Source organism: Sinocyclocheilus grahami, unplaced genomic scaffold (assembly GCF_001515645.1).
Source record: "Sinocyclocheilus grahami isolate Dianchi unplaced genomic scaffold, SAMN03320097.WGS_v1.1 scaffold353.1, whole genome shotgun sequence".
Lineage (NCBI taxonomy): Eukaryota > Metazoa > Chordata > Actinopteri > Cypriniformes > Cyprinidae > Sinocyclocheilus > Sinocyclocheilus grahami.
Window position 1 is genome coordinate 595082 of NW_015505532.1, and position 18646 is coordinate 613727.

Genomic DNA, 18646 nt, shown 5'->3' on the forward strand with positions numbered 1-18646 from the left:
GACACATCACTGTGGAGTCAGCTGTCTTAACCGTGGCTTGTGTACTGCAAACACATACCAGCTTCATCACTGTGTCTGTCACGCGACTCTGTTCCCCTTTCGGGCTCTGTCGTTACATTTATTTTGAAAGATGAAGCTTGCGATTATGGTAAGGGGCGTTAGATTTCCAACGAGTGCTTGCGGTGTTCGGCCAATCACAATGCACTGGGTCAGCTGGCCAATCAGAGCAGACTGCGCTTGTCGGAAGGAAATAATGATCTTTAAAAAAAGCATCATATGACCCCTTTAAGGTTTCGATTACTGAAATCAGTTAAACAGTGCTGTCCATTCAGCTAGCTCAGAGCACAGAGTCCTCGCCGGTCAGCTGGCCAATCAGAGCAGACTGCGCTTGTCGGAAGGAGGGACTTTGTAGAAAACGAAGCATTTGAGAGAGGCAGGGCATAGAGGACCTACAATAATGTACAGTATTTGAAAAATAAGGTGTTTTTTGAACATTAAAGCATGTCAACATATTCTGTTACACCAAATAATGATCTTTAAAAAAACATCATATGACCCCTTTAAGGTTTCGATTACTGAAATCAGTTAAACAGTGCTGTCCATTCAGCTAGCTCAGAGCACAGAGTCCTCGCTGCACACACAGATTTAATTGCCAGGCCCTTCAGCTTGACATTTCCTGTGGCCGAGCTCTAGCGATTGGTTGATGTGAGTCTGTCTCCATAGCGACAGCGAAGCTGCAGCTAGGGAGGATAGAGCCGGAGGAGCAGAGGGCTGCCAGCGAAGTGACAGACAGCTCTCTGAGTGTCAACATACCGATATAAACACACACACAGAACACACACAGAACGCCCAAACCTGCCCGACAGCAATACACAGTCATATTCACATCTGAGAACCAGCACAAGAGCCAAAACACAAGGGGTCAAAGGTCACAGGCACAGGCGACTGTTACCTTTTTGTTCGATACACGTGTAGCGAACCGAAAGACCCGTACCGAAAATTTTCGGTACAAATACGTGTACCGTTACACCCCTACTATTCACGATTAATTAGTTGCTTATTAGCTGTGTATTACTAGCATACTGGCGGATTATTAGTACTTATAAAGCACATATTAATGCCTTATTCTGCATTAACATATTCTAGATGCCTTAACCAAACCCAATACCTAAGCTACAACAACTACCTTATTTACTATCAATAAGCAGCAAATTAGTGGTTTATTGAGGGAGAACTCGGAGTTTGTAGTGAATGTGTGTTCCCTAATCTAAAGTGTTACCATTGATTCTTAAACCCAAGGCTGATTGTTTAATCAATGGTTGGAAAATGCACAGTATATACCACCTACTGTTTTTTTGTTTGTTTTGTTTAACAAAAAGTATGCTCATAAAAGAGCTCATAAGGTAATGACTACATTGTTATTACAACCTTATTATGTTACATGTTTATTTCAGTCAGTGGATAAAAGTGAAATGAAAATGGTTTTAAAAATGGTTTACACTAAAAATGGAAGGTCGGACGCAGTGCACTGTGGGACACTGTGCTTTTTTTAGTATACTGCAAAAAATGTCATCAACAAAAAGAGTTTGAGATTCCAAACGAAGACAGATCTGCAGATGCCGCTTTGCATTGAGAATGGGACAAAATAACATATGCACAAAACATGCGGTTGCTTAAGCCAGAACCATCAGACAGAATCCATGAGTCCATATTGAATTGGCATCAGAATTAAAACAAATTCACTTACAGTTGCTGTCCTATAGCCTTATTGTTGCCAAGAAACTTGGAAACAAACAATTTCCATCTGTTAAACGGAGGCTGAAAGAAACTGTAAAGTTATGACATTTAGAACTAAACCTGTTACTCTTTGTTAAACAAATTGGATCACTTTGATAAGATTTGGCTTGTCCTTCTCCATTATCTTGAAAGTGTAGGTTGAGTAAGTACGTGGCGTTGACCACCCATTGTAGTGGCATTACTTCGGTCTCTAGGGTGAGGAGGGTGGTATGGGATTAATTTGTTCTGTTTTCTTTATAATCAAATTTGTTGTTGATTATTTTCAACATACAATTTGATGGCGCCAAACGATTTGATGTCCCTTCTGTAGAAGCAACGTCTGAAGCGTCAGTGCGTGAGGAGCGTGTTAGTCCGAGCTGACAGCGGTGAAGTGCATGATGGGAAGGCAGAGGGACAGCACTTCCAGTGGGAACACTGACTACACAAGTACTCACCAAAACTAGACAGCAACGAGCCACTGCCTGCCCAGCGCACACATCCAGACAGGCCTATCCCAACGAGTGCGACAACATTCAGAGCGCAATGATTCAAGTTGATTCTTTTATTGCAGAAATGCTTAAATAAAGCCCATATATAGTTCACATTTTCAAAAATAAACAAATAGTCCTGAACTCCAACAGAGTGAGTTTTGAAGCTATTTAAAAAGCGTCTGATTACCTGCAGCGTCCCACCGAGCAGAGAGCGATGGGGTCTCCCACCACGGCCACCAGGGACTGCGCTCGAGTGATGGCGGTGTTCAGCAGCTTGTAGTTAGACAGGAAGCCGTAGTCCAGGTCTTCAGTGGAGTCCTCCACCAGCTGCTCCTTCCTCTTGATGGCCGTCTGCTTGTGTTTGCAGGTGTGACGGGTGCGAACGGTGCTCAAGAACAGCACCCGGAACTGCTTACCTACGGACAAGAGCAGATCCGTGTAATTAGCATGTTGCTGATGGCTGATCCGATACAAAATCAACATAACTTCCTGCCTTAAAAAGGTAATTTAAAAAAAAATGTCAGCTGAACCCATTTCAATATAACATACTTACTCAAAGAATCACCTGATATTTAAAGTTACAGGTGCATCTCAGGGTGTCAGTGATTGTCTTCTGGACAACTGTCAGTTCAGCAGTCTTCCCCATGATTGTGTAGCCTAGTGAACCAAACTGAGAGACCATTTTGAAGGCTCAGGAAACCTTTGCAGGTGTTTTGAGTTGATTAGCTGATTGGCATGTCACCATATTCTAATTTGTTGAGATAGTGAATTGGTGGGTTTTTGTTAAATGTGAGCCAAAATCATCACAATTAAAAGAACCAAAGACTTAAACAACTTCAGTCTGTGTGCATTTAATTTATTTAATACACGAGTTTCACAATTTGAGTTGAATTATTGAAATAAATGAACTTTTCCACTACATTAAAATTTATTGAGATGCACCTGTATATTTCAATAATTTAATGACACATGGCCAATAATCGTCACATGAAATGCAAGAAAATAGATTAAATACTTCATCTTTATTTAGTGGGTGTTTTGTTTTGACTCTGTAACTGGACTTTAAAATAGACTCAAACCTTTTTAGTTGTGATACTGTGTCAGGTTAGTTTAGGAATAAAATTATAAAATAAAATAAAGCAAAAAATAGGAAAGAAAAGAGAAAAAGAAAGACATTTATTTATGATTGGGTTTCTAAAACACCTGTGTGAATTAAAATAAAGTTGAACTTGTTATAAAAAATTAACAACACAGAAATATATTAATGTTATAAATTGCAACAATGCTGTAAAATAAACAACATTTGATCATTGTAACAATTATACGCTATAAGTTACAGTAGTAACATTCATGTCTTAAATCTTTCACTTTTAAATGTTCAAACCCTCAAGCTTTAAACACATCAAATCCTTGAGCTTTTATTTTGGTGTAACACTGCCGAATTATGTGACGATGTGATGAGAAAACAGGGTCAAATCTGATTTCATGTTGACCCTGGAAATCTTGAAAGCCATGAAGATGCAACAGAGGTATTCGGAGGAAATTAATGTCACTATAATAAGAGAAGATCTCTTATAACAATCTATGAATTATGACTTCTCTTCTTTGGTGCCCAGCTCAGATTGGCAGCCAGATGAGCATGAATCAGGTAATGATGACTTCAAATGGATCTCCGTGTCAAACAAGCAGCTGAGTTACAGGAATTTCTTCATCCATTAAAAAGATGATTTCAACACAACAGGCTGAACCAAACGCCATCAATTATGCACAAACCAATCTGGCTTTTCAAATGAAACCTGCAGGACACCAGCTCTTTTCTCAGACACCAAACACACATTTGGCAGGCAAAATTGCTGTCTTGTAAACTTGCTCTCTCTGCCACCCTTCTGGGCTGACACATGGGGTCTAGTCTCAAACCTAGTGATCTTCCTGCCCAGTTTTTTAGTGACCTCCATTGCAATATTCTACTCAAATGAAAGTTAGTGACATTTCACGGGCAAAAAAGCTCCACAGCTCACAAAGTCACTTTCAAACCAAGCAGCTTTCTGCTGGTCAAAGCACCAAATCTGCACATCTAACTTAAAGCGAAACAAAAATAACAACTTTATTCAACAATTCGTCTCCTCCGTCTCACCCTATAGCTCCATTTTGGAGAGCATAACATAAGTAAACAACGTATGTACGCGGATATGTTGTTTACGTTCAGATCAAAGCATAAACAACGTATCCATGTACATACGTTTTTTTACACGTGATACTCTCCAAAATGGCGCTATAGGGAGGCACTCTTGACTAAACTTTTCACTTTACAAGATGTTAATTGATGTAGTGGAATCGTGAATTACTTGTGGATTATTGGGATGCTTTTATCAGCTCTTTGAACTTTTATTTAGATGGCACCCATTCACTGCATGTAATTCACTAATTTAATGCAAAATTTCTCCAAATCTGTTCCCATGAAGAAACAAACTCATCTACATCTCGAATGGCCTCAGAATGAGTACATTTTCAGCAAATTTTAATTTCCGAGTGAACTACTCCTTTAACCTAGCATGGAAAGTAGCTAATTTTAAATATCTAAATGTCCCACAATTTAATTAATTGATGAATGAATGAGACATTTATATGGCACTTTACGGTGTATTGCTGTACACCCAAAGCGCTTTACAATCATTTGGGGGATCTCACACCACCACCAGTGTCCAGCATCCACAATTTGCATGATAACATGATTTTCCCCAAGAAACTACACAACTTGAATAATTTCTACATATTAAAATACACTGTAGATCTGGCATCTTTCACTCACCCTGGACATTGAGCACTCTCTCCACGCTGACCTCTGGCATCCTCTTTTTGCGGAGCTCGGCTCGGATTCGGAAGACCTGGTCGGCGTAGGGCGAGACCACGCCGATACTTCCTTCGTCCAGCTTCCCCCAGGCCACAGGCCACTTCTTCCTCATCTCCTCCACCCGCTCAACTATCTCAAACACCTGCAGAGGGTCAACAGTGCATTCCCAACGGATTCTCAATGATGATGGTCCAATACATTCACACATCCATTCAATCAGAAATAAGGCCCGTTTACATCAATTCCAGTATAAATACATAATGTATCGGAAGAACAAACAACAACAAAAGCACACTTTCTTGTCAATGTTGGGGTTACCTCAGCGTTGTTGTAGTAAGCCGTGCTGTTCTTCTCTTGCACATCTTCTCCGCGGGCAGTGAAGAAGGTCAGAGGGTAGAAGTCTTTATGGGGCGGCTGCTTCCCGCTGGCCATCAGTTTGCCCTCGTAGAAGAGCTCAGACGTATAGCTGCGGTCAGCCAGAACACACGGTTAGCACTTCCAGCCTTAAAAAGGTCATTTAGCTCCTCATTAAACTATCAAGAGCTACAACTCTAAAGATTAAAATCTAAACACCAGGAGATTTCAGATGTTGCCGAATGTATTCATAATCATTGCAATGGGTTTGTTAACAGCTTTTGCATATATATTCTAACACATTCTGCATCAGTGGAACTGAATATTACTCACTCAAATGTTCCACAGAACAAAATATGTAGATTGTATGCAAAATGATTCAATAAAACCCAACATCATGTAAATTTCTATGTTGAAGACACTCATATCCATTTAAATTAACAATTTGACATCCAAGCTCTCCAATCAAGGACGTTTTAGTCATTTCTCTGACTTCTCAAGTGTTGAAAGCGCTGGGAGATATCAGGAAGGGGGGGGGGGGCTATCAGCGAATGCTTGATCGCATCCAAAACAGACTGGCACTCAATTTACAAAGCCCCGGCGCTGGTGTCAGTGTGGCTCCCGCAGCTCAGAGAGGTGTCCCATCTTTGGCTGCCATCTTTCTTGTTTTGTCAGATTTCAATCTCAAAACCCATGACTGGGAGTCGAAACAGGGATTTACAGCAAATGTGTTACTGTTGGCATCAACTGTACCATCTGTGTGTGTGTGGCTATAAGCCTCAATTTTTGCATGCAGTGCCTTGTCGGTCCCTGAGGAAAATCTTCTCGTATTTCATTTAATACGTGGATCCAAACTGCTCCCAGGAGGATTATGTTTTATGTTCAGATAGATTTACATAAAGTAATTTAAGAACATACAGCGGGGTTCAAAGTCTGGGTCCACATTGAAAATCTGTAATTCGGTATCCATTTAAACAGGGAAATACAGCTTAGGACTTGTTAAACTAATAAAAATGATGCAAAATAAATAAAGAATATTAGTAACATTGTACAATACGGTGTCATTTGATAACACAACACCACTACATTAGATAACTAACTAAAATACTTGAATACTAAAGCATTTATTAATCTTAAAGTTAATTTCAATATTTACCAATAAACTACTAAAAATCTAAAATTTTATCTGTTAATATTATTTAATGGACTTCAGCTAACATTATCTAATAATGAACAGATGTATTTGGTAAGACTTTAGTATAGGGACCAATTCTGACTATTAACTGGTTGCTTATTAGGATGCCTATTATTAACATATTGGCTGTTTATTAGTATTTATAAAGCACATATGCATGACCATATTCTAAATCCCCAATACCTAAACTTAACAACTACCTTACTAACTATTAATAAGCAGCAACTTAGGAGTTTGAGGAAAAAGTCATAGTTTAAGGTTTGTTAAAAGCGAGAAATGGACCTTAAAATAAAGTGTGACCATGTATTTTTATAAACTAACGCTAAAAAAGACTAATATATACCATAACAAATGTAATTCATTAACCACCACTAACTTGTATGACCATATTGTAAAGCGTTACTGAAATATTATTCTGCACTATTTCTAGGTCATTAATCAAATGAGCACATGTTTTAAAGGGGTCATATGATGCTGCTAAAAAGAACATTATTTTGTGTATTTGGTGTAATGAAATGTGTTTATGCAGTTTAAGGTAAAAAAAAAAAAATCACATTATTTTCCACATACTGTACATTATTGTTTCTCCTCTATGCCCCGCCTTTCTGAAACGCGTTGATTTTTACAAAGTTCATCGGTCTGAAAAGCGAGGTGTGCTGTGATTGGCCAGCTATCCAGTGCGTTGTGATTGGCCGAATACCTCCAGCGTGTGACGGAAATGTTACGCCCCTCACCATACTGTGATAATGCCTGTGGCAACCACATGTGACGACCCCGGGGGTGAAAGCAAATCTTCCCACATAGTGATGTAGACATGTGGGGGCGTGTTTAAATGAGACGTTTTAGGTAGGTGTGGCTGACTCTTAACTTTTATAAAGAATATCTCTTTGGATTTGAGACTTTAGTCTTTGCAACTGTACAGATCTTCTTTATGCACCAAGAGCTTGTAACACTCCAAAGAGAAAGGAAAAATTGAAATCGCATCATATGACCCCTTTAATTGAAGCTCAAAATGCTGTCAAATGTAGTTGGAGTACATGATCATCAGGTTTGAAAATCTTCCTGGAGTTCATGAAGCTCGAGTGCTGCTGTCATTAAAGCAAAGACGATCCCATTTTTCATTTTTACTAGCGGACTTTCAGATTGCATGGCATTTTATTATTATATTTTAGGCATTTTAATCATCTTTCCTATCAGAGAAGGCGCATTTTTTCCCCATGTTGCCAGGTATTTGTCATTTTAATGAATATTCTGCCATAAATAAATGTCAAACTTACTCAATTTCACAAGGGAAATTAAACTCCTTTAGAAAATACTCCTTTAGATTTGTCATGCTTCTGTTGTTTTATTATAATACCCAGCTGAATATGATAATAAAACATAAAAAAAGAACACAAGAAATATACCATTTAGAGATCAATTTCACTGGCAACCAATTTTACAATCGACAGATAAAACACAGATTAGCAATCGACAGTAACACAATACCAAGAAATGCTATGCTCCAACCGGTGAAACAGGGTAGAATGTGTTTTAAAGAGGGGATTATACTATTTCTGCTGTTATGAAATCTTGGTATTAATTTGATACCACCAGCAGAACGAATGTAATGAATTCTGGGTCATATCATTACGAGTAATTTAATTCGTTGTTTAAGGATGAGGGGAACCTCTCTATGTTGGCATTTGCACAGTAACAGATGTGCAGAAAAACATTGTTTAATCAAATGTACGGCCTTGGATAACAACAAAAATGGGAAGCATTTTCTTCATTTTTAGTTAAATGAGTCAACTTATTTTGCTCTCCTAATTATGGTTGGTTGCCTTTTATTATTTTGATTTAGTGTGCTTTCTACCTGCAGTCTGTGACCGGTTACATGCTGGTAGTTGAGAACCTCTGATTTATGTCACATATATCTACATAAAAACCAAGCCAAAAGTGAAATGGTGTGTTTGCATGTCTGTCTCTCCTCAGGAAGAGTGGTGTGAAAAAGTTCACACCTACTTGATGATTGCCTCATGGGAGCGGTAGTTTTCGCACAGCAGGATCCTGCAGGGGTACTCGGATGGGTAATGCTCGTACAGCCGGTCCAGCAGAGACACGTGCAGATTCCTCTCCCGCGCAAACTCACTGTACACAAACGGACTGAGCTGGAAGACAGGAAAGCTCAGAGTCACTCTCAAATGCCTTATATTGGACACACAAAAAAAAATCAATGGCCTTTGGGTTCGCTAACCGATACCGATAAAAGGCTTTTCGTGTGATCTAGAGCAATGATGCATTTAAAATGGCCTTACATTTTTAAAGCAGTGTTATTTTTTAGTGTTACTTGTATACTATTATAGTATTTATTAATGCTCCGAAATTAGCTTATTTTTATATTTGCATTTTTTTATTTAAAGGGGTCATAGGATGCCCATTTTCCACAAGTTGATATGATTCTTTGGGGTCTTAATGAAAAGTCTGTAACATAGTTTGGTAAAAATTTCTCAATGATAGTGTAAAAAAACACCTTTTTTACCCTGTCAAAAACAGCTCTTTTCAGATCAAGTCGTTTTTGTAGCATTTTCCTTTAAATGTTAATGAGCTCTGCTTCCCCCGCCCCTGTCTTCCGAGCTGCTCTAAGAGAGACTGTTTACTTTAGCCGCATTCATCGTGAAACTTGCTAATTAGCACATTATTAGGAAAGGCGATTTGCAAAGATTCATTACAAAACATTATACTCACTTCTTCTGTAGATGAGGCTGGATCATGAATGATTCGCGCAAACATAGACACATTTATGTAGATCGGGAATCCACTGAGAGTTCAGCAGCTCAGATGTCGGGAGTAAATGACGTCTGCTATGTTCATTATTACATCCAACAACAGAACACCTCAATTGCTTGTTAGGAGTCATTCTTGTCTACATCTGCTCGAGCGGTGAAACAATGGCGGACTGATGACAGCTCACTCAGGGCGGGTCTGAGGTAAGACACCAGTCCAGTCTGTGCTGAAATGCTACTGTCAATCAAACTATCGTGGGAGGGGCCTGTTTGTGTGACGTGGATTTTTATCATTATAGGGTGGTTATGTACACACACTGCCAAAACACATTTTAGTTCAAACAACTTGTAAAAGTGCATGTAGCATCCTATGACCCCTTTAAGTTGTATTAATTTTAAGTGCTTTTGTCCTTTTTATTTTAATATTTTGACATAGCTTGAATTAATTATTTTAGTCTACATTTTAATTTTAGTTTAGCATTTATATGATTTTGTCTATTGTATTAGTTTTATTTTTTTTTATTGTAGAATTCAGTTTACATTTTAATTTTAGTTTTAATAATTTCATTATGTGCTTTAGTCCTTTTTTATTAGTTTTTAAAAAGAAAGATTTTATATAGCTTGAATGAATTTCATTTAAGTTTTCCATTTTAGTTCAAACAACTTGTACAAGTGCATGTAGCATCCTATGACCCCTTTAAGTTGTATTAATTTTAAGTGCTTTTGTCCTTTTTATTTTAATATTTTGACATAGCTTGAATGAATTATTTTAGTCTACATTTTAATTTTAGTTTAGCATTTATATGATTTTGTCTATTGCATTAGTTTTTTTTTTATTGTAGAATTCAGTTTACATTTTAATTTTAGTTTTAATAATTTCATTATGTGCTTTAGTCCTTTTTTATTAGTTTTTAAAAAGAAAGATTTTATATAGCTTGAATGAATTTCATTTAAGTTTTCATTTAGTTTTAGTAATTTTGTTATCTGCTTCGGTCTTGTTCATTAGTTTAAGTTTATATATATATATATATATATTTCCATATAGCTTTAATTTAAATGTCAGTTTTAGTACTTATTTAGTTCAGTAAGTTTCAGAAGCAAAATTTTCATTTAGGGTTACCGTTTTTTTTATTTTTATTTAAGTTTTTTAATTTCCGTTTAATATTCATTCGTTTTTTTTAACACTAATGTTTTTACTTTAATATTATACTTTACATTTTTGTGATATATTATTTAATATGGTTATTTCAGCTTTATTTCAATTACCGAAAATGACTTAACAGATATCGTTAACTGTAACAACTCTGCTTCAGAGAGCAGAATTTTTGGTTTTAGTAGTTTAGTATTTTTAGCAAATAATTTGTTTAAAAAAAAAAAAGCATTAATATCTGTTTTTTCTATTTTGTGTTCATCTTTTCTGCAGTCGGTCACGGTGCTCTCTAGATATTAGCACTGACCACTGGAAACCCATACTGGCCAACAACAACTAAAGAAATGACTGTATTCCTAACTAACAGATTTGAGGCAATCCTCCACATGAGGAGGCACAGGTGGAGTGTGAGATGAATTATTAATGCAGCAGGAAGTGAGGGTAGGTGATGAGGTTTCTATCAAAAGAGCATTTAATTAGAGGCCCATTGGTTCCACTCGGTTCTTCACGAGTCAGACACTGACGTGACACTGTCTGCAGAGTGAGGGCAGTGAGGAGAGACAGGATGTGACAGCGTGGAGAGCCTGTTGCCCTGATCAAGCATCTCTGGGTTGAGCTCAGTCCACAGTCATCAGTCAGGGGGCCCATTCTGATCCAGCGATAATTAGCAGAAATATCTTGATCTAGGTCAGGTTTTTGTAGTTAATTTACTTAAAGTTTTAGTTTAGTTAATTAAAATATTCATCAATATTTACTTGCAAGCAAATAAGAGGGACAATATTTTCAATGGTTAGATTCAATTTAAAACATGTTTGCTTAATTCAGATCATGAAACGTACACGATTTAATAATTTACTGCGTTTAACAAAAATCACATTTTTATTTAATGACCTTTTTAGAGCCCATAGGAAATCTATTTCATTTTCCCCAAATTTTGTTTTTCCGTTTTAACATTTTGTGGAATCAATTTTGGTTAAATTCATTTTTTTAATGATCAAAAAGTATGTCTAATTAATTGAAATCATGAAACGTGTGCAATTCATGAATCTTAAAAAAAAATAAAAAGAAAGAAAAGAAAAAAGGCCCCTATGAAATGCGTTTTATTTTTCCCAAATTCAATGTTGCTGTTCTCAGTGCCGATGTCAACACTCTGCATACGGTACCTGCATATGGTCTCCTGCTAGAACGACTCGGGTGCTCTTAGCAGCCAAAGCCAATGGCATGATGGTCTCGCACTCCATAGCTTGGGCTGCCTCATCCAACAGGATGTGTGTAAAGATCCCTTTGGAAACACACACATGGGAATAAAATATTAATTACATGGAGCTTCACAGGAGAAGGCATCAATAATAGATTATTACACACACACACACACACACACACACACACATACACACATACACACATACACACATAGCAGCCATGAACACAAAAGGATCTAGCATTAGATGCCACAGAGGAGGTTCTGCAGGCACCACCTCACGGGAACAGGTGTATGGTTTTTAGTACAGGTGTGTGATAGACAGATAACTGTGGATGTGTCATCCAACACAGCACACAGGAGCTGGGGGATGTATTTCATGTTTGCAGTATATTCCATGTTTTCTCTGTTTTTGTTTTTTTGGCGATACAAATTCCAACCACTTCATTGACCATAAAGACTGCATCATTACAAAAGCTGCGTGCCAAACTTTGCTCCAGTGCATTGAAATGACTGAAATGCCAATATAATCAACCAGAAAAGCTATATTTTGGTCAATGTTTCTTTAAAAAAATTTCTGATTCATTTAATACACTACCATTTAAAAAGGCAAGATTAATGATTGAACTTAGTCTCGTGATCACCAAGGTTGTATTTATTTAATTTAAAAAAAATTGTGAAATATTACTGCAAACTAAAATAACTCTTCTATTTGAAAATATTTTAAAATGTGATTTATTCCTGTGATCAAAACTGCATTTTTAGCATCATTACTCCAGTCGTCAGTGTCGCATGATCCTTAAGAAATCATAATAATATGCTGATTTGCTGCTCAAGAAACATTTAATTATCAGTGTTGAAAACACTGTTGTGCTGCTTCATTTATTCATTAAAATTAGGGATGCACGATATTGGATTTTTACCAAATTCCGATATTTTTCAACTTTTTGGCTGATAGCCGATACCGATTTATTAAGTCTCTCCTGTGTGGAAATTATAAGCAAATTATTTGTAATTTTTGGTTAGTTTTTAACAAGAACTTATTTGTTAGAATTAAATAAACAATAATGAAGTTCTTCTATAATGAAAGTACATAGTATTATATATATAAACTATATATCAATCGCTGCATTTTTCCCCCCAGTAAGATGCAGTAGTAACCTTAACATTTTATTTTAAGAATTAACATTTGTAGATGGTCTAAAGCAAAAGAGTTATAATAATTCCGAAAATCTTTTAGAGCTCATAATTAAAAAAATAGAACATATTACACAATAATGAATAAATCAGTATATATAAAATTATTTAATTTACAAGTATCATGTTTGTGATTTTTTTTTTATTCGTGTAAGCTATAGCTTCTGACCTTTAAATCAAAACATACTCATGATTTGATGACATCAATTACTGCTTTATTTAATCAGAAACAGTCTAAATATTATTTGTGTATTGTACTTTCATTTGATTAAAAGTAAGCCAACAGCGCCCCCTACGGAATTAATACTCCTTACTGAGCGGCCGGGGGAGGCTGCACGTGCTATCATTGTTTACTCTATCATGTGCATTCTCAGTTTAAATGCAGCAATCCAAAACAGTGAATCAAATCACCATTCAGGCAAAACTTTGCTTCAAGAATAAGTCACACTGCTGACGTGATCTAATCGCTAGCACACCCTGAGCGTTAACCGATTCCTCTTATCGACAAGAAATATCGGCATAATCTTTCATATCGGGCCGATGATGATATGTACATTTAAAGCCACTATCGGCCGATTCCGATATTGGTCCGATAATATCGTGCATCTCTAGTTAAAACCATTTATTTGAAAATATATTTTTTTCAGGATTACTTGATATAAAGATCACAGGAACAGCATTTATTTAAAATATAAATATTTTGTAATAATATAAATATAGGTCAAATTATCAATTTAACGCATCCTAGCTGAATAAAAATATAAATTTCTTGCATTGTATTTGCCCTATAGATGATGGTTAATTTTTTTTTCTTTTGCATCACTCAAAACACAAAAATGTTTGTTCACAAAAATCCATTTTTTTCATTCCTTACAATGTAAAAAAAAAAGAAGAAGGTAAATATGATACTGCCTATTATATTTTGGTGATTAAATTGTTTTTTTTAATTAATTTAGTGATAAACAATGTAAAAAAACATGCCTTCATTATCACGATCTAGATTTTTGTAGTGTGCTTTGTGTTTTAGTTCTTGTGTAAGACATTTTGCATCTAATTGGCCCCAATGGCTGTTTGGCTGAAATGACGATTCTCCTCTGAAATCAACCATCCTATTAAGTCAGATATATATCAATAAGCCTATTATTCGGACTATAAGATACACAAAACCCAAAATGTTTGTGTCACTGGAGGGAATAAACTTTCACCCCTCAAAACACATTAGCGCAATGCCAGAAATCAGTAGTAATGACTTTAAATTAACAGATAAGAGAAGCGGGAAGACAAACGAAAAAAGAAAAGATGACAGCGCTGGGTGTTAATGATGCTGAGTGTGTTAGACAGGCGAGCCGGGTCTCTTAGCAACAGATGATCCTGTGCGCAGACACATAGGAGGAAATTAGCCTCTCCTAATAAACTGTTGCGAGACCCGCTGCATCGCTCCTGCAGGAGGGGTTTAATGTGGCCACGTCCAGCTGTGCCGCACTTTTGTTGTGTCTTTCTGTTTTAATCAGATGTGTGCATATATGAAAACTAGCTGCAAGCGATGTCTTTAGCATGCCAGGAGTGTGTGAGGGATGAAAGCGAAGAATGGTGAGTTCTGCATGGTGTGGGTGTGTGTGTTTGCACACCTGGCTCCAGGTCAAGCTGGCAGAGGTACTGAGACGTGCTGAGCGTGACCACGGCCACACGGTGGCGCTCTACATCCTGTCGCGTGGGCATCTGGAAGGTGAAGTACGCTCCAGAGATCAGGCAGTACTGCTGCACCACCGGGTGGACCGTCTTCACCCAGCGGTTCCTGAAGTAAACCCTGAGCAAACACAGAAACACAACGTTAACGGCATAGTTCACTCGAAAACGAAAATTCAGTTATTTACTCACCCTCGTATTGTTAAAACATTCACTGAATATTTTTATTGAAACTTGAGATATTTCTCAAACTCAACCAAAACTTTGATGCATCAAAAAGTCTCATTACCAAGTTTTAAAACCAAAAAATTTTATTTGAAGAGCATGAACTGATAAACTGTGCACAATAAGACCAGGGTTATGTATCAAGAAATTCATATGTTGTCTGTACAAGCTAAATTTTAAGATACCAAAAGAGAGACAACAGAGGAACAGACTCGTGTGGGTGGTGTGCCAATGTGACCTTGAACTTTGAGAAAAAAGATTTTAAAATATTCTGGATGACTAACAGCATCAAAATTGCATAAATTAAACGTCCAGTTTTCAAATCTTTCAATGCCATGTAACTTGTCCAATCAACATTACTAAAATCATCAAGCTACACTATTCTTTAGCCAGTACATTCAGATTAGGGATGTCAAATGCACCAGTACTTCAATGGCAATTCATTCCTTAAAATAAAAAACACTAAATAAAAGCAATAAAGACATAATACTAAAATAACGCAAAAAGGATGGTATTCATAGATTATTTATATATACAATAACAGTCCTTGTTAAAGTCAAGCTACACTATTCTTTAGCCAGTACATTCAGATTAGGGATGTCAAATGCACCAGTACTTCAATGGCAATTCATTCCTTAAAATAAAAAACACTAAATAAAAGCAATAAAGACATAATACTAAAATAACGCAAAAAGGATGGTATTCATAGATTATTTATATATACAATAAGAGTCCTTGTTAAAGGAGACCTATTATGCCCCTTTTTACAAGATGTAATATAAGTCTCAGGTGTCCCCCAAATGTGTGAAGTTTCAGCTCAAAATACCCCACAGATCATTTATTATATCATTTTGAAAATGCCTATTTTGAGTGGAAGCAGAAACGGGCTGTTTTAGTGCATGTGTCTTTAAATGCAAATGAGCTACTGCTCCCCGCCCCCTTTTGCAGAATAGGGCTGTGCCTTTACAGCTAGTACCTCAGATACTCAGACATGATAATCAAAACCAAACAGATGTTTTTTGTTTTTTGTCAATCGCGCTGAAATCATGCATTTTAAAGGGGACATCAGATGCCCATTTTCAACAAGTTGATATTATTTTTTAAGGTCTTCATGAAAAGTCTATAACATACTTTGTTTAAAGTTTCTCAATGGTCGTGTAAAACAACACACTTCTTACCCTGTCAAAAACAGCTCTGTTCACAGCAACCCATTTCAGTGCATGTTTCTTTAAATGATAATGAGCTACTGCTCAACCCCCCCTTCTTTTCCATTCTTGAGTTAAAGTCACCATTCTTATTCATGTAGTTATAACTGCTCAAAAATTATTTAAAATACATTTGTAAATGACTTATTTATCATTAACAAACACCTTTATAAACCATCTACAAAGACAACCTTATTGTAGCCTTAATGTACGTCATAAATAGAACGAGGCAGCTGTTTACGGACGGCGATTTGTCGTGTCGCGCCGCATCCACTGTAGACAGCATCACGGATTATAATGAGTTCTACAGTAATGTTGCAGTATTGCATCCGATGTCCCCTTTAAACCATATTAGTTTAAAGTTCTGGTATACATTTTTCTGAGCGCACAAATCTGAAGCACGCACACAGAAAGCGGCGGTCACACAGCATGCAATACTAAACTAAGTAATATGTTAAAAACACACGAGTTACAAAAACACTTGGTTATTTCTGTGAAGCTAAACAGCTGGGAAAGAAATGCCATGTTTATATTAGATCTGTGTGGCAGCAGCGTAATATACAGTAAATAAATTAATAAATCCACTGCTCTCTTGTCTCCTCTGAGGCTGGGACTCTAAATAGTGTTCTGAGCTTGTCAGAGCAGCCAAAGACAGAACAGTTAGCATGCTTTGCTCGAACATTTGCCATGGCGTTAGAACTGGTACACCATTGTCGCTTGCGAAAACACAATGGCCGTAAAGCGCCGTGGGTGGAAACGTACAGATTAAGGGGCTGTAATATTATAATAAGATCCCCTTTCTATGTCACGGGAGGAGCGAAATCTGAGCGGCCCATTTTTTCACAAGCTTGCAGAGAAAGGCTTACCAAAACAAATTTACTGGGTTGTTCTTTTTCACGTTTTCTGGGTTGGTAGATGCACCGGGGACCCGATTATAGCATTTAAACACGGAAAAAGTCTGTTTTTCATTATGTGTCACCTTTAATAGTCTGAATTAGTTTTTATATTTTCAATTTTCCCTTTAATTTTAATGTAAGGTTTAGTAATTTTGTTATTTGCTTTTGTCAATTTTTATTTGTTTCCATTTGATTAATCATTCCTATTCAAGCTTCATTTATTTTTTATTTCAGCTTTAGCAATTTAATTACTTCAACCTAACATAATCTGAATTCTAATTATCATCTTATATTTAGATCTCATTTCATTTCAGCTTTATTGCAAATAACGAAAACATTTATAATAGGTAGTTTTAGTGTCCTTTATAGTATTGTGACGTAATCAAACTAACCGTGTCTGAAATACTGAAGTGTGGCTATTATGAAAATGACATGCATCTTCAGAAAGAGTAGGAAGACATTTCAGCCATTGAAACTAATTTTTATTAATTTCAAAATCATTATGTATACTGTGTTTATACTGAAAGTTGGTGTCATGACAATCACGCACCGCTCCAGATGCTGCGAGTGTTACCTGAGAGGTCGTGCGTGTGGATTGCCTGCCTCCACGTATGGATGAAGGTAATCTTTGATATACAGATCTGCTGCACTGTTTGAATGTGTACAGATCAGAACCCTGAAACAAAGAGAAAGCAACCATCATTAGCACTCTTTAAGATAAAGCTGCTGAAATCAGGGCAAAATCCAACAAATGTCTTAAACCAGTTCAATTCCTCTGTTCTTCAAGACTATTCCTCATGATTAGCAAGGAATGTTTTGGGATTGATACAACTTAAGCTCGATTGACAACATCTGTGCTGTTTTCACCAAAGGAAATTTCGATTCGTCACTCAAAACACACTGACACACACTTACAATGGAAGTCTATGGGGCAAGACATTCTGAAGGGTTTATAGGAAGAACTGTCCAAACAAGGCCAGTTCTTTCACATTCGTTTCACAAATATAACGTTTTAGTCTTGTGGGTATAGCTTTGAAAAAGTGTGTATTTTAATGTTTATTATTGGGTAATGTCTTGCCCCATAGACTTTCACTGTAAGTGCATTACTGAAAATTTGTATCAATGTTGTCAGCAGTTTTTTTATTTGGTCTTAGTCCTGTGTCAAATCTGAGTCCTCTTAGTTTTTAACATTTTATTGTTATTTAGTCGAGGTTTAGTTGACAAAGTACGGCGAATTTAGTCTAGATTTAATCAATGAAAACGGTCATATTTTAGTCATGCTGCACAATGGTTAAACAAACAGTCACAATTATTTTGCTCAAAATGATAAAACTGTGATTTTTGATCTCAACTGTTGTCATTTACGAGATCTGGAAATTTGTATCAATGTTGTCAGCAGTTTTTTTATTTGGTCTTAGTCCTGTGTCAAATCTGAGTCCTCTTAGTTTTTAACATTTTATTGTTATTTAGTCGAGGTTTAGTTGACAAAGTACGGCGAATTTAGTCTAGATTTAATCAATGAAAACGGTCATATTTTAGTCATGCTGCACAATGGTTAAACAAACAGTCAATTATTTTGCTCAAAATGATAAAACTGTGATTTTTGATCTCAACTGTTGTCATTTACGAGATCTGATCAGAATTACTGCACTTT

At 36.6% G+C, this 18646-nt stretch overlaps 1 protein-coding gene across 3 annotated transcripts in view; it reads right to left on the minus strand.

Moving 5' to 3' along the window:
- The window catches only part of helz (helicase with zinc finger), an 82653-nt gene that overhangs the window by 29260 nt on the left and 34747 nt on the right, over positions 1-18646 (minus strand). For all 3 annotated transcript variants that reach the window (XM_016229503.1, XM_016229505.1, XM_016229504.1), the window contains 7 exons: positions 17567-17668; positions 14609-14787; positions 11746-11864; positions 8672-8817; positions 5437-5584; positions 5077-5260; positions 2455-2683 (listed from right to left, as the gene is read on the minus strand). In XM_016229503.1, coding sequence (XP_016084989.1) covers positions 2455-2683; positions 5077-5260; positions 5437-5584; positions 8672-8817; positions 11746-11864; positions 14609-14787; positions 17567-17668 — 1107 coding nt within the window. The remainder of the gene's footprint in view (positions 1-2454; positions 2684-5076; positions 5261-5436; positions 5585-8671; positions 8818-11745; positions 11865-14608; positions 14788-17566; positions 17669-18646) is intronic.